Source organism: Sminthopsis crassicaudata, chromosome 1 (genome assembly GCF_048593235.1).
Source record: "Sminthopsis crassicaudata isolate SCR6 chromosome 1, ASM4859323v1, whole genome shotgun sequence".
NCBI classification, from domain to species: Eukaryota; Metazoa; Chordata; class Mammalia; order Dasyuromorphia; family Dasyuridae; genus Sminthopsis; species Sminthopsis crassicaudata.
The window spans coordinates 591,896,237-591,923,650 of record NC_133617.1 but is presented as its reverse complement, the minus strand read 5'-3'; the positions used below and the strand labels follow the sequence as shown (position 1 = coordinate 591,923,650).

The 27,414-nt window shown below is 36.3% G+C and overlaps 1 protein-coding gene across 3 annotated transcripts in view; it reads left to right on the top strand.

Moving 5' to 3' along the window:
* The window catches only part of RGS7BP (regulator of G protein signaling 7 binding protein), a 195,803-nt gene that overhangs the window by 94,091 nt on the left and 74,298 nt on the right, over window positions 1-27,414 (top strand). For all 3 annotated transcript variants that reach the window (XM_074282415.1, XM_074282414.1, XM_074282416.1), the window contains exons 4-5: window positions 14,033-14,180; window positions 17,714-17,784. In XM_074282415.1, the coding sequence (XP_074138516.1) occupies window positions 14,033-14,180; window positions 17,714-17,784 (219 nt within the window). The remainder of the gene's footprint in view (window positions 1-14,032; window positions 14,181-17,713; window positions 17,785-27,414) is intronic.

Genomic DNA, 27,414 nt, shown 5'->3' with positions numbered 1-27,414 from the left:
ACACTTCTTCACAAAAGCAAGCAAACAAAACAACAAAAAACTAAGGGTGGGGAAGATGAATCCTGCTAACGTTACATATTGGGAGATTTAAAGATCTGTGATTAAGGAAAATTTTATTTGGACAATGAGAAAGGAAGCTGGGAACCAAACTACAATTTAGAAGGGAGAACAACTACCCTTATTCTCCCTCCTCCTAAAAAAAAACCTGTTTTTGAAAGGGGGCAGTGTTGCCTTGATGACCATTTCCTTTCCTCCAGTCTATTTAATAACAACAATAAAATCTCATTTCAGTGCTGTAATATAGGGCAAAAGTTAGTCATTAGGAAGAACTTATCCATAAGAGTTGTAAGATGCTAAAGAGCTTGTCTTGTCAGAACTAGGGAGACAGGAAGGTATAAGAGAAAGCCTTCAATTTGATTCCCCCTCCTGCCACAGATTCACTGTGTGACCTTAATTATTTAAATCACATGACCACTCTGAGTCTTAGTTTCCAATATCTGTAAATGGAGGGGGGGGGGGGTTTAGAATAAATGATCTCTAAGATCCCTTCTAGTTCTCACATTATGATAAACTCTGAAGTTTTCTATATGTAAAAAAGATATTTTAATTTTCTAAAAAGCAGGGAAGCAGTTTTAGGAGGTTTGGAGTTAGAAAGGCCCTTCAAGGTGATCTAACCCAATTTTATTTTACAGATGAGGAATTGGAGACAAGGCCAAAGGGAGGTGAAGGTCACATAACAAAATATACAAGGTCATAACAAGTAGAACTGGAATTTCTCTGATGATTAACTTCATAAGCTGCTCCGTTATTGTTCCTTATCCTCATTTTAGAGTAGCTAAGTGACCCTTTAAATAGAGGCCAGGATTGGAGTCGGGATAATTTCAGGTCAAATCCAACTTCAGACACTTACTAGCTGTGTGACCCTGGGCAAATCACTTACCCCTGTTTGCCTCAGTTTCCTCATCTGTAAATGGACTGTAAAATGGCCTGGAGAAGGAAATGACAAACCACTTTCCCAAGAAAGTTCCAAAAAAAAATTCAAGAAAATCCCAAATAGAGTTATGAAGAGTTGGACACTATTGGAAAATGACTGAACAACAATTCTTATTACTACTTCCCTTGCTCATTAGCATTCTAACACAGAAAAGGATTGCCTTCTACTATTCATCAGTTGGCTTTTGGTGGGTCGAGAAAATGGAGGAAAAAAATGTTGGTAGGAAGGAATGTTGAAATAAAGAGAGAAAATCAAGTCAGAAAATCAATATTATCATCTGTCCGTTTCATTTGTCTCTGTTACCTCATAGACACCATTCATTATGGGTATGAACATATATAAAATTTATTTAGACTACCTAAAACTGATTCTAATATAAGGTTTCCACATGTATAGCAAAGGCATCTTTGACTTATGAATAGTTTCTAGAGGGGAAAAAAAGTCTTTGAACCAATTTTAAAGTGAGCACCAGTCTAGGAACTGAGAGATTAGAATTTGTGATGATTATAACTCCTCTCTGCCAATTAAGGAAATGATAATTACCCTCAGCACTTAATGATGGCTTCAGTGGAGCTCCCTCCTTTCTACCTATATTGTCCTGCTGAGTTGTCAAGGTCTAATAAGCCTGATTGGCATGGTCTACCTGGACTGCATTTGGTACTTCACAAGATCAAAAAAATTGCCAAAGAAATGAAGAAAAATTTTGTTAAAATGGTTCTTTCTTACTGTGTGTATAAAAAAGTTAATTTAATAATCTGATTTGACTCAATTACAATAATTTAGAGCAAAAATCCATACTTAAGGAAGAAGTCTAAGCTATATCAGATAAAAAATGGTATTTGAAGAACTATGCAGTGATTTTCTTTTTCCTCTGAGTGCCTTCTTTCTCCAAACTCTCCCTCGGACTGCTGCCACACAGAGATACTCCAAGCACAGATCTGGCTGTGTCACTCAAAAAAACTTCAGAGACTCCCTGTTATCTTTAGTATAAAGTAGAAACTCCTCTATCATTTGCAAACCTTCACAATTTGTTTCTAGCTTCTCATTGTAGACTAATTACACATTGCTCTCTTTCACACATCCCACTTTCTAGCCAATCTGACCTTCTGGTTATTCCTCCCACATGTCCCTTCATCTCCCATTTCTATGCCTTTGCATACCCTTCGTGGAACATAGTCAACAACAGCTACAATCGGCAAGTATTCGTTATGCACTTGCCATGTGCCAGACACTGTGCTGAGCCCTGGGAATAATAAAAGTAGCTAACAATCATCAATTATATAGTACCTACTATGTGCAAGCACTGTGCTGAGCCCTAGGAATCATAATAATAGCTAGCATTTATATAGTGCTTATTATGTGTCAGGTACATGGCGCTAAGCACTTTACAAATATCTCCCTGGGAAGTAATAGTAGCTAACGTTTAATAGGATTTTCTATGTGTCAGACACTGTTCAAAACATTTTACAATTATCATATCATTTGATCTTTACAATAAACCTGGGAAGGAGGTGCTGTTAATATTCACAGATGGGAAAACTGAGGCAAACAGAAAATAAATTACTTCTTCACAGTCCATAGCTAGCAAGAGTTAGCAGATTTGAACTTACTTCTCCCTGTGCCCAGTGCATCACCCACTATGACATGGGCCCCAATATCAATATAAACAAGGAGCTTATGTTCTAATATGTAAAAGAAAGCTGAAAGGGGATGGGGGGCAGAATAAGAGATATGGCAGAGAAAGGGCAGATAATCAGAAGTACAGATTTGAGAGAATGGAAGATATGACTAGCCTGGATGGGCTTCTTAAAATAGAAGTTCCTCAAGGCCCCTAACAAGTGGAGGGAGAGCTGTAGAGATGGAGGCTACTTTTCCATGGGAGAAATTCTGGGTGAAACTTCTTGGATGAAGAGGTTTTTGCTGCATGACAGAGAGTCAGGTGGGCAAGCTAGGGAGCAGTGTGCTCCTCACCTCTGTTTCTTAGTCCCTGGTTCCCTTCAATACCCAGCTCAAAGGCAATTTCAATCAAAAACAAGGAATCATCCTCATCCTGGCCACTCTCCCCAGTTATTAATGCTTCCTCGATATATTGTGTATTTATTTAGTATTAATTTTATTTTTACATTTCCAGTGTATGCTTCCCCACCCCAGACTTTAAGTTCCTTGAGGGTAGGAATTATTTCATTTTTGTCTTTGTATCTTCAGTGCCTAGAATAAAGTGTAAGTAAAGCTGGTGTATGATGCTAGTTGACCTATATACCCCAGAGTGAGCAATACATTTGTTCTTTACTCTTTCAGGATACATGCAGTTTCCCTCCCCACTCCAACACACACACAACTTAATAATGTTGTTGAATTGAATTGCAGGCTGTATATGAAGTAGGATTGTGAATCTTATTCATATCATGGTCAGGAAATCTAAGTACCATTCTAAAGGAATCAGGTGATACAGCAATCTTGATTTTGACCTTTCTTGTTTCATCTTATCCTCTATTACCTGCAATTAAGGATGCATCTGTACCTGTAGGGAGTAATCACACAGGCTAGAGCTCTGTTGTTTAACCCGACACCTTCCCTTTCAAGGGGTTATGTGATGTAGTACTAAAAAAATGGTTTATGGTTTGATCTTTCTGAGTGTTTCCAAAACTGATTGAAATGTAATTGGGAAAAATTTAACAAGCATAATGAAAATAATGAATTTAAGAAAATAAAAATGAACACAGTAGCAAATATATAACATCTAAGTCAATATGCAGCTAGTGGGGATCCTTACATATGGTTTAGCATTTCTCTTTCAGTTTGACATCATTGGAATAGTAAACAAGAGAGCAAGACTCTGAGAAATCTTTGTTCAACTCCTACTTCAAATCTTTATTAATTGACATCAAGAATCATTTGACTTCTCTAAGGCTCAGTTTCTTTATGTGAAAAATAAGCACATTCTTGTCCTCAAGAAGTACCTACAGCACCAATCTCATTGTCATTGTGAAACAAATGAAATAGAATGTTTTGGAAGCTTTTTAAATGACTTTGCAAATATCAATTATTGTTGTATTGCTTTCCTGCTTCCCAGGTGAGTTCATCACTTACCTCTCCTTCCTTCTTTTTTTCTTTCTCTCTATATCCTATTTCTCTGCCCCTGTTTGGCTACATTCCCTTTTTCTGAGACAGCTTATCATGTCAAGTAATCGAGCTCCATTGAGACTATCTCCACCTCTCTTTTCTCCCTAGTGCCCATGAAAACATGAGCTTTTTTCCCCAAGATACTTCAGTGCCATAATGACAAATACACACATAATATTGTGTAAATGAAATGTAATCACAGCAGGGAAAGGATGGAGATTTGCCGAGACAAAGTTAGAAGTCAATTGAAAACCTACTGGGACCAAAGAAGACCAAGATGGTCTAATAAGTAACAAATAAATCAGAGTCCTGGAAAATACAGAATGAACTCAGGCCCTGTGAAAAGAGCATTAGCTACAGAGGCCCCAGTGGATTCAGCATCTGATTAAGAGAGTTACAGGAACAGTATAAAGGAATATATGAGTCAAATGAAAAAAGCATGCATCACAAAAACTAAAATACATTTATAATGCAATGAGAGCATGATGACAGGGAGAAAACAACAACTCACAAAGAAATGGAAGACATCATTATAGAAAAGAGCCTTACATTTCAGTGCATATGTTACTAGGAATCAGCATGATTTGAAGGCAGTGAATAAGTCACATTGATGATAACTCCTCAAAGCTCCACCTATCATCCATGTTATGAGGTCGGGAGGATGAAAAAGTCAGGGAATGTCAACCAAGGTGATAAAATACTTTGGGGATTCTGCATCCCATGTTTAGTACTTGGGCAAAAGGACAACCTTCACAGTGAGTCAGTGAGCTGAATTTACTGAGTATCTAGCATGTTCAGAGCACTGTATTCTCAAAGCCATGTTAGGGATTTAAAGGACAGAATATATATTCTTACCCTCAAGAAAATTACAATTTGATGTTCTGCAATTAGGTACTAAAAGCACTATTGAATTCTGGGTTCAGAAAGGATTTAATTTTGTCTGAATGAATTTCATTAAATTGAAGCTGATTTTCCAAGAGAGCAAGAGTCAATCACTATTTTAACCCTGAGTACTCCCAATGAAATTGCTATCTGGTTCCATTGTGGATTTAATACATAGGTAAAAAGGGCGGAAGTTAGGAAATAGAAAGGGAAGAATGGAATAAGGAAACAAAAGAGCAAAGAAGAGGAGTATTAAGAGAAAGAGAAAAAAAGGAGGTATAGATGATGACTACATAGATATAACCATTCTCCTTAGGCACTCCTCAGGTAACATTAGTGTCACAGATTAGACACATGCCATGGGTTGATTCAGTTATGGTATCCATAGAGATGAAATATTACAAATCAGTCCCATTTTTAATCAATCCTCAATGACATAATTATGGATAATATCCTAGGATCTCTGTCAGAGTCCACAGACCAAAATTTTAGTTCTAACTAATATAATGAGGGACTTTAAGGAAGTGTTCCAATTTCCCTTTATTTAAAATACTTATGCTAATTCCTAGTTCACAGGAGGCACTGTCAGAATAATACGAGATCACAGTTGTGAAGCCACTTTGAAAGAATGTAAAAAAATGTAAGAGAAATGTTCACATACATATTTAATTTAATTTACTTAAAAATCTTGAATAGAAGTCTGGGATATGTATCTCCATGTGCTCAGTACTGGAATAAAATAATGAAAAGTGACATAATCTTTCTTCAGAAAGCTAACAGAAGTAACGTGCCCCTGAATGATTGGATCATTATCTGCCTGCATTTCCCGGCTTCCTGGCACATAGATTAAGCTACTTCTATCCTCCAAAGGCAAGAAACTTGTTCTCATGATTTTAATGGCCTAAAGCTCAAGCCAAGAAAACCAAACAAATAAATAAATAAATAGCCAACATTTATATAGCACTTACTATGTGTCAGTCACTGTGCTAAGCACTTTACAAATGTTATCTCATTTGATTGTCACAAAAATCCTGTGAAGTAGCTATTATTCTCATTTTACAAATGAGGAATCTGAGGCAAAGGGAAATTAAGCAGTTTACCCAGTGTCTCAAAGCTAGTAGGTATATGAGGCTGGACTTGAACTCTGTTTTTCCTGACTGCTGGCGCAGCACACTATACACTATGGCATCTTAACTATTGTGTAGTTATTGATGTGAACATGCCCATTGGAATTGGACTCCCCAGATTTGATAGAAGCAGCTCACATTATGGTTAAGTGAGAGAAAGGAGATGCAAATATAGATCATAGGGTGATTGAGCAGCCACATATAGTATCATCTCACCTTCTATCAAGAGCCTTTCTCATGGAATAAGAAGAGCCCCTTCAGTGAATCTTAATGATAACTCTAAGTTAACTCTGTGGGTACTGAAAGATGCAAATAGAAAAAAAAAAAACAATTCCAGATCCCCTATTCCTTGTTTATTGTTAATTATCATAGAGAATCTGAATAGCCAGCCTTAAAAAGTTGCATATAAACTGGTGTAATCTATTGAATAGTTTGAAACAGACCTTGTGGTGTTTAAATTTTCAGTGAGACCAGAGGGCTTGGATAGGATTGATAACAATACAATTGAAAAGTGATGTTGATGAAGACAGGGACCCATAGACCATAAGATCTCTGACCTAAAATAGTTATTTTACTATAGATGATCCTATGTTTTGATGAAAAATCAGGGATTATGCTGGATATGTCATCATCGATGCTGTAATTCTGAGTTTGATGCTCTCTGGCTCATTGAAATCACTTTTTATTGGGTGACCCAGTGTGAACTGCAAAAGATGTGCATTTGACTTTACATGGACCAAATCATTGACATGCAGGATTTAGTGTTTCTAAAGTGAAGAAATGAAAGTCTAAGATTTCCCATCTTCATTCTCTTCCATATGTGATCATTTTTCCAGGGGACCATTACATTTTAGTTTATTTTGTTTTATTCTGTCTTTTTAATATTTATTTCTTTCCTTTCTTTTGTTGCTTATGAAAGGTTTCTTGAATTCACAAGATTTTGGTTGTCTATCCCTAAAACCATTCAGATAGTAGGAGGATCTCTAGAAGTACTATAGGACTTTTCCACTAAGGAATGGGGCGTGATAACATATATCTGTCAGGATTCCCCCTTTCACTCTTCTTGCCATGTAGTTTAGGCTAGTTTTGAGTGGGTTTCCTGGTAAAGGACAAGAAGTTGTCACCAACACTTACTTGAAGTGATAGCTAATTGACCTAGAGAGTTAAGGCTTATACTGAGTAACTGATATTGCTTCTTGCTTGCTTCATGTAAGGACATAAAAAGCCCACCTATGTGTTTTCAGACTCTTACACATAGTGAATGTCCCAAAGTCACTTGAATAAATATAGCCTGTCCTCTGACCGGGTGATGTCCGCATTGAGGGAAAAGTGGGGGAAATGGGAAATACTCTATTTGTTATATCCTTATTGAGGGTCCTTTCTATACCATAACTATAAAGCTTCCTTTGTTAATTGTTGAATAATCTACAAATGTCTCATTTTATTCCAATATCCACCTAAATTGCCACAGCCTGAGTCAGAGATCCTGACTACAATGTATTACTAGTTTTCTTGATGATTATGGTTGTCTGGATCCCTTTGTGAGAATCCAGAAAAAATTCATAAAATTTATACCTTAAAAATGGTAGGCTTTAGATCCACATGACATCCATCATTCCCTCCTTGCTCTGTCAACCACATCTCCATGCCACAGAAATATCCATATCCTTGACATAGTCTATCTATAGGAATATAACATAGATGTCACGTAAATGCTTGGGTGACCCTGACTTTTAGAGATTCAAAAGAAAGTGAAATGACTGAAACAGGTAGCACCTGGTTTCCCAGATTTTCATTGCTCCTTTTAGTGTCCGAAGCCTAAGGCTAGCCCTGTCCAGGAGGTACCCGTGGCTGCTACACAACCTTCCTGTGCTCTGCCTGGAGGCCAGTTGCAAATACTCTTATGAGGTCAAGACTCCACAATTATCAAATGCTTGTTCTGTGCTGAATTAGGTGTACAATTAATTTCAGCACCACAGTAGACCACATAATCAGAAAATAATTCCCAGGTGATTTCCACAGGCAAGCACAAGTGTACATAAAGTAACATGATATGGTCCAGTGACCTTAATCAACCAACTTGTTTTTTACGAATTGATAAATGACTCTCATGCTTTGTTTTCTATAGCTTTGTGAAAAAGTGCCTCCAATGCCTTATTGTTCTGCCTACTACTGCTGTGTCATAGTTTGGAAGGCATGATGTAGTGAGATCATAAAATAATTTATTTAGAACCAGAAGGAACTTGTAGACGCTATCTGTCCAACATTCTCATTTTACAAATAGAAAAACCAGAGAAGTTAAACAATAAACTCTCCCAGAGAGTTAAATGTTAATTATTTTATTGCTGTTAAGGAAGTCTGGTTGGGATACAATCATAATAATTATGGAGATTTTGTTGTTGTTATTGTTGAATTGTTTTCAGTCATGTCTGACTCTTCTTGATCCCATTTTGGGTTTTCTTCACAAAGAGACCTGAGTGGTTGGCCATTTCTTTCTTGTTTTACAGATGAAGAAAATGAGGCAAACTGTGTGCTTTCTATACCAAGACAATAAACCTTCCTTTGTTAATGGTTGAATGACCTAATTGTCTCATTTTATTCCAGTATCACACCTAAGCTACCACAGCCTGAGTCAGATCTTGATTAAGATGTATTGCTGGTCTTCTTACTGATTATGGTTGGATTATGCAACTTGCTCAGGGTCACACAGAAAGTAAGTGTGTGAGGACAGATTTCAACTTGGGAAGATGAGTCTTCCTGATTCTGGCTCTGATCCTCCCTTCACTGTGCTATCCAAGTGCCATACATACATATGTTCATACTTATATGTTCATGTATATACTGTGGATCCCCAGAACACAGTCACTACATCCCCACAGGGCACTAGGGGCTAACCCTGATAGGCTGGGAGCTATCTTTCTAATACTATATAGCTTCCAAGCTCCTAATAATGTATTTTCTGCCCTGTTGTCATTTTGCTTAAGTCAATCAGACTTCATTAGCTTTTAGAAAGGGGCATTTGCTACAGTGATATTGTTTATGCAGATGGTACATGCATTCCCCCCAAAAGTCCTACCAGTTCATATAGAGTCCAGGGGAACGTTGGCCTAATGAGGACAAGTGATTAAGGAGGAACTTGCTGCTCCTGGAATCCTTTTGCTGGAGTTCTCAAAAGATTTTCCTCAGGTTTGGTTTAGCTTTTTTATAGAGACTTGAATTTGCTTTTCTGTTGTCTATTCTTGGCTTCCTATGTACACTATATCTGTCATCAGCCATTTCAGGGACATTGCTCCGATGCTAAGGTAACAGCCTGCATCCTTCAGATGCCCCTCAGGCCAAGGGGGATGGGCAGAAGACTAAATCTGCTTCCTTGGGCTCTGCTCCTCCCCACTAATGATTCCTTCTCAGGGGTTTAGCTGGCACAGTCTCTTGTCTTCGCTGCCAACCCACTTGATTCTACTCTTCCAACAAGCTTGATGGTTTTATATAGGCCCCATAGTGTGTGACCAAGTTCCTCAGCCAATCTGAACAGACTTTCTGTTGCAGAAGAAATATCTAACTCATGTTCACCCCTGGTGAAAATCAACATGGGATCTTTTCTGATAAGTATATCAAGGTGTAACATATTTTTATCTACTTTAGTGAAATTTAGGATAATTAGCTAGCATCAAGAGGTATCAAATTCAGAACCCCATTTAGGTATTAACTTAAAATATTTTTGAAAATAAATGACAATAGGTATTCTGTGGCTTTCTAAGTCAAGTGCAAAATGGAGAGAGGTTTCTATTTGAATTTGATACCACTGACTGGATTGAGCCTCTACCCTTACATTCTCCCCTAGATTTAATGCCAGTGCTCACCCTTGCAATGTTTGCCTTACATGTAATTACATATGTTCATTGACACATTGCACTGCTATGTGCTCCTGTTTTTTTTCCCCTTTTACACATTTATTCGCTTTGTTTCAGCATCACATATGTATTGTACTTTCCCAACTCTGTTTAGTTTTTCTTAGCTATGTAGCCTGTAATTGGGCAATTTCATAATTGGGCAACAGCTTACAGATATTAGTATTGCTTAAATGTATAGGCACTATAACAAGGGCAGCAAGTGGCACTATGGATAGAGAGCTAGGTCTGAAATCAGAAAAACTCATCTTTCTAAGTTCAAATCTGGTCTGACACTTGTTAGCTGGAAGTCACTGCGCAATTCACTTAACCTTTTTTGTCTCAGTGTCCTTATCTGTAAAATGAAATAGTATCTCTGCTAAGTAAACCCTAAATTGGGTCACAAAAAATCAAATACAACAGAAGCAAATAAACAACAAATATAAGACAAATGTAAATGTAAATTAAAACAGTATGCCAGATTGCTGCTTAATATTAGGAATTTTCCATACTAACCAGGGACTGAGAGTAGATGATTGTTGTTCTAACTTCTTTGAATATAATTTCTTTTAATATAAGCTCACTAAAGCAACAGAGGAGGAAACTATGTAGACATGAGATACCCTTATATTGCCCTTAGGCTTCAAATGAGTAATTGTTCTAATGATACATTATAAAAAATAGATAGATAGATAGATAGATAGATAGATAGATAGATAGATAGATAGATAGATAGAAGTGGTTTGTGGGGGAAAGCCACTTGCAATTGGACAATTAGGAATGGTCTTATGTAGAAAGTAGTGAGTGAGCTGAGTAGGGAAGAGGTAGGGAAGAGATTATAATACTAATTCTATGGATGTGGAACTTGAATTTCAAACTATGCAGCTTAATAAAGACAAGCACTTGAAATGTAATCCATACCTGACTCTAAATCCAGAGCTTTTCCCACCTCAGCTGCCTCTTTTCTACAACTAGTTAGATTTTTAACAAGATTTTTTAAATGGAAGTAATTATCCCCCAAACAAGAAAAATGTATAGTAGTTCACATTATTTTGGGAAAAGGCTAAAATAATTGTTTTATAGAAATGTAATGAATCTCTATATTATTAGAAATCATGACTATAAGGAATCTACTTAAACATGGAAAGACATATGAACGAGTGCTCATTGGCTTATATATAAATTTAGGGGAGGACCTTAGAGGTGACCTAATCTAACCCTCGCCTTTAAATCCTCAGTTTATAAATAAACAGAGACCCTGAGACGTGAAGTGACTGCTTAAGGTGTCACAGATAGTAAATGGCAAAACAGGGATTTGTAACATTGTCCTCTGGCTCTAATCTTCCCTGAAGAGTGAGATAACTAGAAATATGTAGAATGATTATAAAAATGTGAATGAGAATAATGAGAAGAGAAGCAGAATTCTTAATAATTGTAGTGACCATTCATGGTCCTGAATAAAAGATGATGAATCACACTTTCCTTTTCTTGGTAGAGCTATGTTTCCTTATTTATAAAATGGTTACAACTAATCCTTATATTCATCATTTCACAGGGTATGATAAACGACCTGTAAATCTTAAAAGAGTTGCATAAATGTGAGCTGTCCGGGGATTGTTTTGAATGTACTTTAGAGTACAGAGTGTTGCATTATCAGATATAATCATTGTTTCTGTTGTTTTGCTAAGTGCTTTTATTACAAAAAGTGGTTCAAGGTAAGGGAGGGAAGGAATATTGGAAAAATATTGTAGTGTAGGAACAAAAGGCACCAATAGAACTAAAAATAAATGATATAAGTTCTAGCTGCAATCTACCCTTGAGATACAGTTTTTATATTATAGTTCTTCAAGAATTGTTAAAGGCATATCTATGCAATACTGGTAAAACTATTTGGAAAATAGTTAAATAAATTATTTATTTCCCAATTTAAGAAATGCTGAATATTAGAGCAGAATGGGACTTTAAAGATCCTGTAGTCTAGAGCTTGGTAAGCTCTATCCAACTCTGGCTTGCAGAGCTAAGAATTTATTTTAATTTTATATATATATATATATACACATATATATGTATTATATATATAATATGCATATATATTTATGTACATCTATGCATATGTATTATATATGGCATGTTTTATATATAATATATTACATTAAGAATTAATAAGTATATATAATTTTAACTAATTAAAATTAATTTAATTTTAAATATAAAACTTTAATTCTTATTTTAATAAAAACTTATTTTAATTTTTAGCTCAGGGGCAATACAGAAATAGACAGTAAGCCAAATTTGGCCAGTAGGTAATACTGATCTAATCTTACTCTCTATGTCTAGATGATAAAATTGAGAGTCAGAGAGATGAAGTGATTTATTCTAGATCACACAGACAATTAGTATCTAAGACAGGGGTTGAACCTGCTTCCTTACTCCTTGTCCATCTTCATTCCATTCTGCTACACTGCCCTCTCTCAGGCCATCTTTACAAATGCTCATAGCAAATTACATGACTTTTAAAACATAGGAAGTAGAATATTATCTTCAGTATCACATCTATTGTTAGGTGAACCAGTTGAGGAAAGGAGAAATTCAAGGAATCAGCAATGTCCTTGTCTTCACAAAAGCCTCATATCCATCTTCCTGCTTCAGAAGCAGCAGTGTGAGTTTCAGGACCTTTCTCATACCTTTAGGTCTGTGAAATAGCTATTCCAGAAGCAGCAAGCTTGATCTCATACATCAAGACCAAGTTAAAAACACCAATGCTGTCTGGGGAGTTCTTAATTATGTTTGAGTCAAGTTAATATTGTTATTACATTGTCTCTTTTCAGTTCTCAACAGTTTTGTTGTTTTTGCTTTACCAATGTTTATATGTGCATATGTGAATCACACATATACATCTCAGTAAGAAACATATATACAATTAATACATGTATATTTTTTTTACATCCTTCCTTTGCCTAAGAAGCTTTGATGTATCTTTGCAGTAGGACAAAATACAAATCCTCTGTTGGACATTTTAAATCCTCCATAATCTGGTTCTAGCCCAGCTTTCCAAAATGAATATGCATTATTTACTTTACATTCTAGTCAAACTAGTTTTCTTGCTCTTTTCTATAAATGCCTTGCAATTTCCAGCATCCAAATATTTTATAAACTGCCCCGGGGCTATAACTTCTGGGTCTCTTCAAGGCTCAGCTCAAGACATTTTTAAGAGACTATTTTTGTATCTCTTACCTGTTAGTGACCTCCCCCAAATCACTATATAGTATTGATTTTATGTAATCTTCTATGTACTTCTCTAAGAACATGTTTTATCTGCTTCAAGAAGAACTTTGGGAGCAGGGACTGATTTACTTTGTCTTTGTATTCTCAGGACCTAGCATAATTTGTTGAACTTAGTAGGCACTTAACAAATGCTCATGTTATATACATACACACATACAAACATACACAAATATGTAAATGCATGTATACATATACACATACATACATATCTTCATTGATAGCAAAATTCTCTGGAAGCTCTATCCAGTAATATACATGCATACATATATACATACATACTGAGTTTGACATATATATTTGTGTATATGTATAGATGCATATATACAGATATAGGTATATGGTTCTACATACAAACTTTTACCACAATTAATAAAGTAGTTAATAATGATCAGTACAGCTAGGAGGTGCAGTGGATAGAGTGCTGGATCTGGATTCAGGAAGACTCATCTTGAGTTCAAATCCAGTCTCAAATACTAGCTATGAATGTTCCTTAGTAATCAGTTAACTCATGCGCTTCTGTTTTCTCATCTATAAAATGAGCTAGAGAAAGAAATGACAGTTCCAACATTTTTGTGAAGAAAACCCCAAATGAGATCACAAAGAATCTGACATGACTCAATAACCACAACAATAACAATAATACAATGGTCTCCATCTCAATGTATGGCCTCTTTTAGAGACTAATGCTTTGTATTAAGCTTATATTTATGATTTTTCACATTTTCCTGCCCTAGGAAAGGAGTCTGGAGTGGGGATCAAGAGCCCAGAATGCAAAACTGAAGAGGGTCCAGAAGTCCCCATTCTAGAAGATACGCTATCTTCACCAGTAGACATTCAGCACCATTCCTGGCAGGTTTCCACGGATATTGAGAATACTGAAAAGTAAGTGCTCTTAGTGGGAAAGCTCTGCATTTAGGGAACAATTTATCTCCCAGATAATAGTGTGACATAGAGGACAGAGAAATCTTAGTCCACATTTCAAAAAACAGACTTTCCTTCAGCCTTCCTGGGAGAAACTTCAAAGAGCATCTACCTATTCCAATCCCCTTGTTTTTCAGATGATGTATCGTCAGGCCAGAATAGTCAAGAATCTAACCCAAAGTCACACAGCACATTAGTATCAGAACCAATGATAAAATCTGACCCCTGGCTTCACTACACCTTACCGCATCCCCAGGGAAATCAAAATATACTATCTTTCTTGGTAAAGGGATTGAAGGAATTTCTTTTGTAGGGTTGAGATCCCCTGATTGTTTCTAGTTTACTCTGGAAAAGGGCTGGGAAGGGGTCAGGGTGGGAAAAGGGACCAGGACTCCGAAGACTGAATGAAGCTGTATCTAGCTGATACCCAGACTTTGGGTATCCATATGTCCCATGGCAGTCATTTTGAGAGATAAGAGTAAGGGACAAGAAAAGGGAAGAGGCAGTTACTAAGTAATTACTAGGTGTGAGGCACTGTGCTAAGTGCTTTACAGATATTAATTCATTTGATTCTCACAACAACTCCAGGAGGTATGTGCTCTTGTTATTCCTACTTTACAGCTGAGGACACTGAGGGAGACAGGTTAAGTGACTTGTCCAGGGTCACGCAGCTATTGAACTCAGGTGCTTTATCTATTATACTATCTGACTGCCTCGAGAAGAAGCTATTTCTCTGAACCCACTCAGCTGCCAGAAAATGAGGGATACTTTCATTTGGGCAAAAAGAAAACAACATCATTTATATAGCACTTACTATGTGCCAGGCACTGTGCTAAATAAAGGCTTTATAAATTTTGTCATATTTGATCTTCACAAGAACCCTGAGAGTTAAGTGCTATTATTATCTCTATCTTACAGATGAGAAAACTGAGGCAAACAGATTAACTGACTTGTCCTCAGTTATATAGCTACTATGGACCTGAGGGTGGGTTTGAACTAAGATCTTCCTGATAGTATAGATTATTTAACATATAGATATGTTACTAGACATATCCTGCATGGCTGAGAGAGGGCTGGGATTAGGAAGGAAGACAAACTCAATCCCACCCTAACCCATAATTTTTGTGTGACTTTGGGTGTGTAACTTTATTGTGTCTCAGGCAACTAACCATCTTGGACGCCTCTCTTTAGTCCTTTACGTTCCTGTACATTCCATATTTCTCGTATTCTTGTAAATTCCCATGTGTCTCATTAAGATGCTAAACATCCCCCCATTCTGCTACAGAAACATTCTGTGTACTGCCCTTAATAGATACAGAGGGATAGCCATGCAGAGGAAACAGCTTTGGATTTAGCATGGGAGAACTAGAGCTGAAATACAAACTCTGAACTCTGTGATCTTAGAGAAGTTGTTTCACTTCAGTTCTCTCACCTGTAAATGAGGTAATTGGACCAGTTGGCCTCTAAAGGCCCTTTCCAGCTCTTCCCTGTATGATCCTCCGACCCAAATAGTCCAGTTCTATAATCCCCAAAGCTGGCACAAAGCAACTTGATTAAATATAGGACAGTTCCAGGGAGTAAGATGTATTGGGAGTATTGCAGGTGGATTGCATTATCAACAAAGTGATGAACATTTTATTTTATTAGCTTTAGAAGGTTAAGACATAATTGTATTTGTATTCTTTGTGTTTCTGCTTCGAAATTGTAATACAATTACAAAGTTAATTACCAAATTTCCATGTTTATAGAAGAAATTAGTGTGTGATAATTATGAGCTATTGGTAAAACTCTCAACTTGTATGAGCATGAAAATTGAACTATTCAAACACTGAACTTGTTTGATGAAATTGATAGTACTCCAAAGATAAATGATTAAGGGTGGTTTCTCTTTTCAGTGGAAAACCAGAGAATTCTAAGGCTATTTCCTATAAAATCAGCTTCTTCTGACCACTGCTTCCTCTAATTCATCCTATCTTCTATTAGCCTTTCTTACCTTTCTGTTATTCCTTTCCCCTCTTACTGCCTTGTATATGTATCTATATATATAAAAGTAGAAAGATGTAGATATAGTTACACATACAAATATGTGTATTCTACATATCTATATATGTATACGTATATTCTATAGAAAGATTTCTAAACACAATTGAATGTATTTGCTATTTCCTCTTTGAGCCAATTGTAATGACAGTAAGGTCCAAGCATTGCCTGCCACCCTACCTCCTTCCTTCCTCACTACTTATAAAATCAGCTTCTTGCCAAATTCACTTTGGCTAGATTAATTTCCCTATTCAAAAGCTGTGTAATTCAGCTATAAGCCTCAGAGGTTACATTTTAAAAAAATCAAACTGTAGAAAAATATGGATTTGAAAAAAACTGAAAAATTTTAAATATATACTTTAAATATATGCCTATAAATATTGGCATTCTGGCCTCCCATCTTTCAATTATCTTGTATTTCCTCATAAAAGTCATTGAAGACAAAGAGAACAAATAGAATGGTGTTCTCATGGAGTTAATCATATTCTTCCATTTTCCCAGGTTCTTATCCCTGAGGGCCTTTTTGACCTCTAGACGTAGGTCAGTATACATTACATATTGACTATTTATTGAAAATTTATAAATGGGAGTTGTGGGCACTTATGAATTCATGGCCCTGCTCTTGAGAAGTTAATGGTGTAGTAAGCCCTTAAAGACTATAAACTATATTATAAAACATCAAAACCACCTGATATTCATTTAAAAAATGAATCAATGGAATAGATGAGACAATAGAGAGGCAGAAACAATGGAATTCAATAACCAAGCTTTTGATAAAATAGAAACAATAAATTAGGAAAGAATTCCTTATTTGGAAAAAAATAAAACAAATCTTCTGGGGACACTAGAAAAAAAGTTTGGCAGAAATTAGGCTTAGACCACATTAGTCCAAACACCTTGCTCCATATTCCATAATCCATTTTAAGTAGATATATGATCTTAATAGTAGAGATTAAATTAGAAGAGAAACAGATAATATACCTTCCACAACTATGGGGAAGAATTGTGTTCTTAACTAAACAAGGAATATAGACAATTACAAAAAATAAAATAGATAACTTGGATTATGTGAAATTGATTTTTGCACAAATGAAATTAATACAACTAAGATACAAAAGGAAGCTTAGTCAAATGTGGTATAGTCAAAAGAGAATTAGAATGTTGACTTAACTAAGAAGTTAAGAAACTGGAATTTATATTTCAGTATAACTGATTTACTTTCTTATCTTATGTATTTATTTTATGCATTTAAAAGCATTATTCTGATAAGAGGTCCATAGGTATCACCAGCCTATCAGAGGGGTCCATATTGTAAACAAAAACAAACAAACAAAAAAAAGAACCTCTACTCTAGCTTTTTGTTTAAAGAAGTGAATAAAAAAAAATCTAAAAGTATTTGTACTTAAAGCTTACACTGACTAATTCTATCATCGATGTGTTTGTCATTTATGCAGAGACATGCGAGAAATGAAAAACCTTTTAAGCAAACTCAGGGAGACTATGCCTTTACCATTGAAAAATCAAGGTGAGTCTTGTCATTTCTCTAGGGGAGAAAATGTTTTCACTGAAATAATCTTGAAAATTCATTTTTAAGGAGTTAATTCAAGCTTTTTATAACTAAGTAAGAATGAATTTAAGAAAAGGCAGTGTGGTATATGGAAAGATCACAAGTTTTTGGATGAGAGGAGCTGGGTTCATATTCTACTTCTCATACTAGTTGTGATGGATAAGTCACTTAACCTACATGGACTTCACTTTCTTTATCTGTAAAATGAGAGAGTTGAACTTGATCTCTAAGGTCTCTTCACCTCTAAATCTATAATTTCTATTTGTTTGGTTTCCCTTTTGCAGCAAAGATGAAGAAGTTTCCAAATGACCTTGGAATGCGGAAAAGGGAAAGGTGATAGGGGAGAGTGGTAGTTTTTAAGCAAACAGATATGTATGTATAAGGCACTATAGAAGATCCAAAAAACCCAAAACAGGTCCTATGCCCTCTGGGGTACAGTCTATATAGTGGCTTGAGGAAGAATTTTAAGTAAAGTCTGTCTGATCCAAGAGATAAATGCCATTCAATCACTTGAATTGTTCATCATTGTCATAGATGTTCTAAATTTACATGGTACTTAAAGGGTTACAATGCATTTTATAACAATTCTGGGATCTATTATTAGCTTTTTGTAACTAGGGGCCACTGTATGCAAGCTCTGCACTACTAAGTCCCAGAGAAATTCAGTAGGAACAAAGTTAACATAGCTGAACAAACAAATGAAAATTATTTTAAAACAGAGCCATCACTGATTTGGAAGAAAAACTATTTGTTTTAGCCAAAATCTGGCAGAGACATTGTATTAACATGCAAGCCTTTCTGTTTGGAGAGAGGTTGAGAGTTTCCTCTACTAGTGAGAATACCCTGTCTTACACTTTTCACTTAACAATAATTGTGAACAAAAGATAAAATTTCACAGCAAAGTAAAATGAAAAAAACATAGTTTAGGGTTTTTGATTTGCTAAAAGCCATTAACAATGTTAATATCAGCTCATGCTCACAGAAATTATCTCCCTGAAATCAATTATTCTCTCTTTAATAACTCCACTTTCAATCTAGTCAAAGGTGAATAGAAACTTTTCTTAATTGGATCAAAAACATTCTCATAAGTGGATCACATAAATAAGGCTAAAGGGAGTCAAGATCTCTTACTAAAACTGTTTAAATATACTCACATCTGTCTAAGTGCTCCAAAAGTACAACACAACAACGTCATAGTGATTCTCTTTCTGATGCATAAATCACATCTCCAAAAGGGACATGTCATTGAGGGATAAGTTGTTTCCTCTCTTAGTGGGATTGTCTACTATGTCAACAGAACCTCTCCACTGTCTTCTGTAGCACTGGCCTCCTCCTTCCCTCAACTGAATTTGTCACAATTATAGTTAGTTATGGCTTAAGAATAAAAGCAGTTCAACCATTTTTTCAATATCTTTAAATGTAAGAAAGTCTCAGAGTTGTTTACCAAGCGAGCCTCAAATGGATTTATAAATCTGCTCTTAAAAATACTTGCCAAGGGAGGAGCAAAAGTAAAGGTTATGAATTAATAACAGGTAGCCCATTTTGTATCGAAAGTGGGACATTCTTAATGAAAGAGGAATAGTCAGCTTTGGATAGAAAAAGGAACTGAGATAATAATGGCATTGAGGAATGAGAGAGAGAGAGAGAGAGAGAGAGAGAAAGAAGAGAGAGAGAGAGAGAAGAGAGAGATGAGAGAGAGAGAGAGAGAGAGAGAGAAGAGAGAGAGAGAGAGAGAGAAGAGAGAGAGAAGAGAGAGAAAGAGAGAGAGAAAGAGAGAGAGAGAAAGAGAGAGAGAGAGAGAGAAAGAGAGAGAGAGAGAGAGAGAGAGAGAGAAGAAAGAGAGAGAGAGAGAGAGAGAAAGAGAGAGAAGAGATGAGAGAGAGAGAAGGAGAGAGAGAGAGATGAGAGAGAGAGAAGAGAGAGAGAGAGAGAGAGAAGAGAGAGAGAGATGAGAGAACACACAAAGAGACAGAGACAGAGACAAGGACAGGGACGGGGACACAGAGACAGAGACAGGGACACAGAGAGAGACAGAGAGACAGAGGGAGGAGGGAGGGAAGGAAGGAGGGAGATAGAGAGAGAGAGAGAGAAACAGAGACAGAGAGAGAAACAAAAATCAGAGATAGGCAGACAGAGAGAGGTACAGAAATAGAGATACACAGAGAAAGACAGACAGACACACAGAGAGAAACAGAGATAGAAACAGAAAAAAAGATATACAAAGATAGAGACACACAGAGAGAAAGGTAGAGAGCGACAGAGAAACAGAGACAAAGGCAGAGACAGAGAGACAGAGAGACATCAACAGAGACACACCATAGAGACAGAGGCACACAAAGAGAGAGACAGAGACAGGAGAGAGAGAGAATCTATTATTTTTCTTTCCTCTTAAGGAATGATGCAAGTTAGGAGAGGATGTGATATTGTTAGTGAGGGAAAGAAAATTTGGCAGGCAGGAATTAGGGGAGCCTTCCAGGCAGAAGGAGCAGTGTGACAGAAGGTGAAGAGGTGGGAGTGAGAACAACAGATGAAGAGAGGGGTGAATAGCTTTGCCTGAGCAGCATGAAGGGGTAAGGGAGAAAATAAAATGTATGGGGCCTTAGGTGGCCTGTAGCATTTTCCTGATGAAGTGCTTGAGAGGGAAGGAATGAATTTGATTTTCTGTAGTGCATCCTGTGGTGGAACCCTTCACGGGTTTTTAATGAAAAAAGCTCTTATTTAAACTAAGAATCTGACCATAGAACTGAAGCACTTTCCCTTTTTGGTTAGCTATGGTCAGGCAGTAAGGGCAGTAGGGAAGACAGTAATGAATCAATCATCAATTTATCAACAATCATCTATTAAGGAAGCCCCTACCATGTACCAGCACTGTTCTGGTGCTGGGGATACAAAGACAAAAGTGAGATGACCCCTTCCTTCAAGGAGCTTACACATTCTAGTGGGAGAAGCAACATGACCATGCAGAAGCATATACACAATATATGCAAAAAAAATGTGGGATAAAATTTTAAAATGATATTATTGGTGGTCTTTTTTAACATCACCAAAATGTATCTCTTCCCATAGTCATTCTATGTGAAAAATAATATTTTAAGACAAAAAAAATTGAAGAGAATAAAAATCTAATATAAAATAGTCTAATCAGAAAAAGCCTGAAAATATGCACATTGTACTATACCTATAAAACTAACATCTCTGCCAAGGAATGGGGTGAGAGTGTTTTCTCACATTTCCTTTTGGAGTCATGTGTTCTCTGCAATTTTATTGAATTCACTTTTGATTTATTTGTATCTATGTGTGTGTGTTTGTTCTTTCTATGGTCAATGTACATTTTGTTTTTTTCTTTTAGCTCCACCTACTTCATTCTGCATCAGTTCATGTAGCTATTTCCATACTTCTTTGTATTCATCATATTTGTAGTTTCTTATAGTACAGTAATAGTATATTACATTCACATAATCTGTTGGCCTTTCCCTATTTAATGTTCATCTATTTTATTTCCAATTCTCTTCTACAACAAAAATGCTAGTGCTATTAATATTTTGGTGGATAGTAGAACTTTCTTCTTATTAGTGACTTCCTTGGGGGTATAAGCCTAGAAGTAGAATTTCTGAGTCAGCAAATATGACACTTCAGTCACTTTATTCTCATTAGTCTAAATTATTGCTTTCCAAATTGATGGTACCAATTCACAACTTTACCAAGAAAGCATTAGTGTGACAATTTCCCCACAATCCTTACAACATCAGCCATCCCAATTTTTCATCATCTTTGCCAACTCATTTAGTGTAGGGTAAAACTTCTGGGTTCTTTTGAATTGAATCTTTCTTATTATGAGTAATTTAGATCTCTCATTTAGTTAATAGTTTGTAGTTCTCATTTTGAGAATTGTTTGTTCATATCATTGGTGACTTTCTATCAGGCGATTGTTTTTGATCATTGATCTGTCAATCTATTTTTCTATCTATCAATCTTTATCTAGATATATATCCCTGTCAGAAAAATTGATACAAAGATTTTTTTTCCTATTTCACTACTTCGTTTTGTATCTTTTATGTATTGTATCTATTATGTATTATGTATCATTTGTGCAGAAGTCTTTCAGGTTCACATAATCAAAGTTTTGTATTTTATCTTTTGTAATTGCCTCTTTATTTATTTAAATTTATTTTATAGTTTAAATTTATTTATTTAAGAAAATATCTCTTCCCTGTAGTTGTGGAAGGTATATTATCTGCTTCCCTTTAATTTTTAATATTTTGATTTTTACCATTAAGGTCATATATCCATTTAGAATTATTATGAAATATGGAGCAAGATGTTTGGACTAATATAGTCTAAGCCTAATTTTTGCCAAACTGTTTTCTAGCGTTCCCAGCAAGTTTCTTGTTGCTCTTGTTGCTCTTGTTATCCAAATAGAGACTAGGTTATGAAAGGCTTTGAATGCCAAACAGAGCATCTTTTATTTGCTCCTGGAGGCAATAGGAAAACACTCAAATTTATTATAATCAAGACCTGTGCTTTATGAAAATCACTTTATTGACTAAATGGAAAATGGATTGCAGTGGAGAGAAACTTGAGGTAGACAGACCCGCCAGCAGACTATTTCAATAATCCAGGGATGAATGATGAGGATTTGGACCACACTGGTGACAATGTCAGAGGAGGGGGGTGTATTGTCTGTGAGTAACAATAAATGTAAATAGTGACTACTGCCAGCACTACAATAAATGTAAATAGGATGTCATCCAAATGGATGATCATACCCAAGCCCTAAATAATGAACATATGGAGGATGAAAAAAAGTTAAGCTAGAGAATTAATTGTTTAAAGGAGATTATCCGGCTTTTGAAGGAAACAATGTAGTGAGGTTAAAAAGGACTGAATTTGGAGTCAGAAGACCTCATTCAAGTCATACTTCTTTTCCTTACTATGTGGCCTTGGGGAAAAAAATAATTTCATCATTATGGGCCTCAGTTTTCTCCTTTGTAAAATGAGGAGGCTGGATTATATGATTTCTAAAGTCCCTTCTAACTTTAGCTCTGTAATCTTATGGATAAATATCAAGGGAGAAGAACTGTGGAGCATCCAGGTCCCTTATTCTTGCTTACTCAGGGAGAGAAGTGAAACTTTAGCATTGTTGATAGGAGTATAAAAGGAACAGAAAACAAAAAAGTGAAACCTTAGCATTGTTAATAGGAATATGGAAGGAGTAGAAAACAGAGATAACCCATGTGAAGGAAGACTTCTATTTTCTTCTTAAATAAAATCAGCTTCCAGCAAGATATATGTCTTTTTTTAATTTAAAAATTTATTTATTTTTAATATTATTTTTGTTTTAAAATTTTGAGTTTTGGATTCTTTCTCTCCCTCCCTCCTTTCCCCCACCCACTAAAAAAGCAAACAATACATTATAAATTATACATGTAAAATTATACAAAATATGTTTTCATATTAGCCATATCTTCAAAACAGCAAAAAAATTATAAAATAAAGAAAGAAAATTATACTGCAATTTGCTCCATCATTCCAAAACTGGATCTGAGGCATTATTTTAAAGTAACTTGTAGGGGAATGTTGGGAGAGCTCAACTGGGTCCCATCTTATACTCTTCCATCTTGACTCCCATCACAATATATATTTTTAAATGATTTATGGAGATATACTGATAAAGAGCCAGACTGAAAGGGATGTGAGGCCATATAAATGGATTAGATGGAGTTAAAGAACAGCAATTATTTTTGTCTTTCTGAAAATATTTTCATTAGAAATTAGGCAGAGAAAGGAGTCATATAGCATTGTGCCTGGCACATGGAAGACAATAAATGTTAATTGATTGTCTAGAGAGCATATTTGATACCATTGTGAAGAAATGACTGGATGGATCCAGAAATGGATCCTATACCTTGTGCCATTCCTTGTATCCATTTATGGCCACTTGATTATTGTCATGGTCAGTGTTGCTATATGAAAGATAAGGAAAAAGATGAAGGATGAGAATAAAAAGTACATCTGTGGTTCCACTAATATAGGAAGTTCCCATTACAAATCAGCACTTTCTCTGTAGCCTATAGTCTAAAAGAACTGCCTAGAACACTGAGAGGTTGAGACATTCTAAGAGACAGACACATGGTCAAACTGGGCTAAAGGTGGGGCGCATGGAGGGATCAGAAATGAAGTAAAATGATCAGGAATAATATTCTGGTTCTTTTTTGCATAATTTGAATTTTTGCTACATCTGACTTGGTAAAAGCCCTTTCTGAAACCCACTCTACTTTCTTCTGTTTTTATTTCCCTTTCATTTTGTTCCTCTCCAACTATATGTTTGGGACAGAGGAGAGCTGGAAGGAAAGGGAAATGCTTGCCCTATATGTTTTCCTCCTTGAACTTTGGCTACATGAGATAACACTGGATAGTGGTGAACACAAAGTTATACTCCTCTCTCTCATCATTCTTTCTAAATACTCCAAATCCCTATGATAGTGTTTGATTACAGATCATTAGATTTAGAGCTGGACAAACTCCTCATTTTACAAATGGAGAAACTAAGGCTGAGAAGGATTGAGTAACTTGCTCAGGATCACACAGCTCTTAGGTATCTGATGCAGGTCTTCCCATCTCCAAGGCCAGTATTCCAACCATTTTGACTTTTACTTGGCAATCTCTCTCTCTCCCTCTTCCTCTCCCTCTCCCTCTCCCTCTCCCTCTTCTTCTCCCTCTCCCTCTCCCTCTTCCTCTCCCTCTCCCTCTCCCTCTCCCTCTTCCTCTCTCTCTCCCTCTCCTTCTCCCTCTCCTTCTTGCTTTCCCTCTCTGTCTCCTGTCTCCTGTCTCTTACTTCCTGGAAAACTGCAAAAATTGCAGGACTGCTAGGATGCAGGAGATGTCTTTGCTCTCTCTCCATGAGCCTGTCAGGACTGATGGAGCCTAGGACCCAGTCCATTGCTGTTCCAGCAGACTCTCTCCTCCTTTGTCCCACATTCTGGGTCATTGGCGTACCATTGGGAGCTTCGTTAATTATAACCGTCTTGCTGTGTTTAATGGATTACAAATAGAACAGCCTGCAGAGAGCCCTCAAGGTGACTAACCAAGGGTCAGAGGAAGAGAAAAGCAAAGGATGAACATTCTCTTAGTGTCCATTGTTGTTCAACAAAACAAGTCTGTGGAAATGAATCAAGTCTGAAAGGCAGGCTCATGGTTTCATAAATTCAGAGGCAATTAATGTAATGTCATGGGGTGTTTGTGATACATTCACATGTTCATACTCTAGTACACACAGTCGAAAGAAGGCTGGAGGGGCAGTTGGATGTTATAATGGATAGAGCATGGCCCTGGAGTCAAGAGGACCTGAGTTCAAATCCAGCCTCAAATACTTAATACTTACTATTATTATTATTATTATTATTATTATTATTATTAATACTCAGTGTGACCTGAGGAAACTCACTTAACCCCAATTACCTTGCAAAGAAAAAAAAAAAAAAAGAGAGAGAGAGAGAGAGAGAGCTAGATCTGAAGCTAGTGCCTGAAATTTGAATCCTGTCCCTTCACTTACTAACCTCCTGTGAAACCTTGCGCATGCCCCTAACCTCTTGGACTCTCAGCTTCTTCATCTGTAAAATGAGAAGGTGACTTTGTAAGACTCCTTTCTTTTCTAAATGGAAGATTCTTTGATTCTTTTTTAGAATACTATGAACAATAGACAATATCTACCTTGGGAAATAAAAAAAAAATTGTTCCTAATTTTTTATTGTGAATGTTTTTCAGTCTTTTCAGTTGTATCATACCCTTTATGGCCCATTTGGGGTTTTCTTGGCAAAGATAATTGGAGAAGTTTGCCTTTTTCTTCTCCAGTTCCTTTTACAAATGAGGAAACTGAGGCAAACAAGGTTAAATGAGTTACCTTGGATCAATAGCTAGGAAGATTTGACATCAGACTCAGTGTGCTCTGCTCAGTGACCTGTCACCAGCTGCATCTAGATTAAGTCTGGAATATAGTTTTTTAAAAAATCAAGTGCCTACTCTATGTTAAGCACTATGCATCCAAAGGCAAGAATTGCAACCACAAGGGACTTACATGCTACAAAGATGGGCAACTTTGACCTTCATTTTGCTGAGATTAGCAAGAATCATGTTCAGAATTGTTGATGAAAATTTGATTGATTTCAGTTTAACAAGGATTAACATAGAGCCTCCTAAGTACTAGGCATTAAGCTATATGCTGAGGAAATAAAGTAAAAAATGAAATAGTTCTTGCCCTGTTAGTATCCTTTTGGGGGGGTAGCAGAAGAACCACATGTTTGCAAAAGCAGTTCAATATAAATAATATCCAAGTAATTTTTCTAGTAGGAGAGAACAAGCAACTGGCAAAGTCAGTATAAGCATCAAGACATTGAATTGAGTGTTTTGTTTTTCACATCCTTGTAATCATTTAAAAATGGGATCTAAGAATCAGGAAGAGACATTTCTGTGCTGATATATGGGGAAAAAACCGCAGGTGGAGAGGTGCACCCACAGCAGGTAAGTTTTAATTTTCTTAACTATGGGCTTTTCCTCACTGGAGGAAAAGAAAAATCTGACTTTGGCATAGACAAGTAAAATAACTTTTGGGGAAACAAGCAGGTAAATTTGTTTCTCCTTTTTTTTCTGAAACTGGTCCTAAGAAACTGGCTATAAGAAGACTATCACTTATATTGAGTACAGTCTTGTGACATAGAATTATCCAGGCAGGTTCAGCACTACACAGTTGCTTCATGTGGATCACTGAACAATAAGGGTAGGGGAGGAGCTAGTCTGAGTTGCTGAGGTACATTTTGGGCTTGTGGACATCCCTAGCCAGTACAAATAATATCCAAGAGGCTTTTGTGTCATCAGCACCTAGTCCAGGTGCTAAATAGTTGCTTATTAAATGGAATGAAATTGAATTTGGTTATTTCTCCTTTTTGCTTTGGTTTATTATTATTATTTTTTTTGCAATACAGTCCTAACTACATGACTTGCTGAAGGTCACTCATCTCATAAGTGGCAAGAATTTAAGGTCACATTTGAACTTAGCTTCTCAGCACTCCAGGGCCAGTGCTCCATCCAGTGTGATACCTAGCTGTCCCTATAGAATTGGGTCATTTCTAAAATGATAGTATAGAGTAGAGTAAGCCTGAGAGTTGTGTATGATATACCATCAAGGGAGGGTTAGGAAATCATAGAATCAGAACTGCAAGAGAACTTATGTTTGGTCTAGTCCAAGCTGTACCTGAACAAGAATTCCTTCCCCCTGCCTCAACTAAGTGATGGAAGGAAGGATCCAACATGGCAAAGGGACATAACAGGATGAGAAAACCTCAGGTACTCAGAGAATTTCCTTTGTAAGAGAACAAGATGCCTAGAATATTCAGTTATTATAAGCTTAATAAGCTCTATCAAGTTATGTGGCAAAATATCTTACACATGAGAGGTGGTCAATAAATGTTTTATGAATGAAATGAATTTGTAAGGGCAATAAATAAGTAAGTAAGAGGCAATGACTAATTCTAATATTAAAATATTACCTTGGATATTTATAGCATGCAGCCAGAAGCTCTTCACCAAATATGT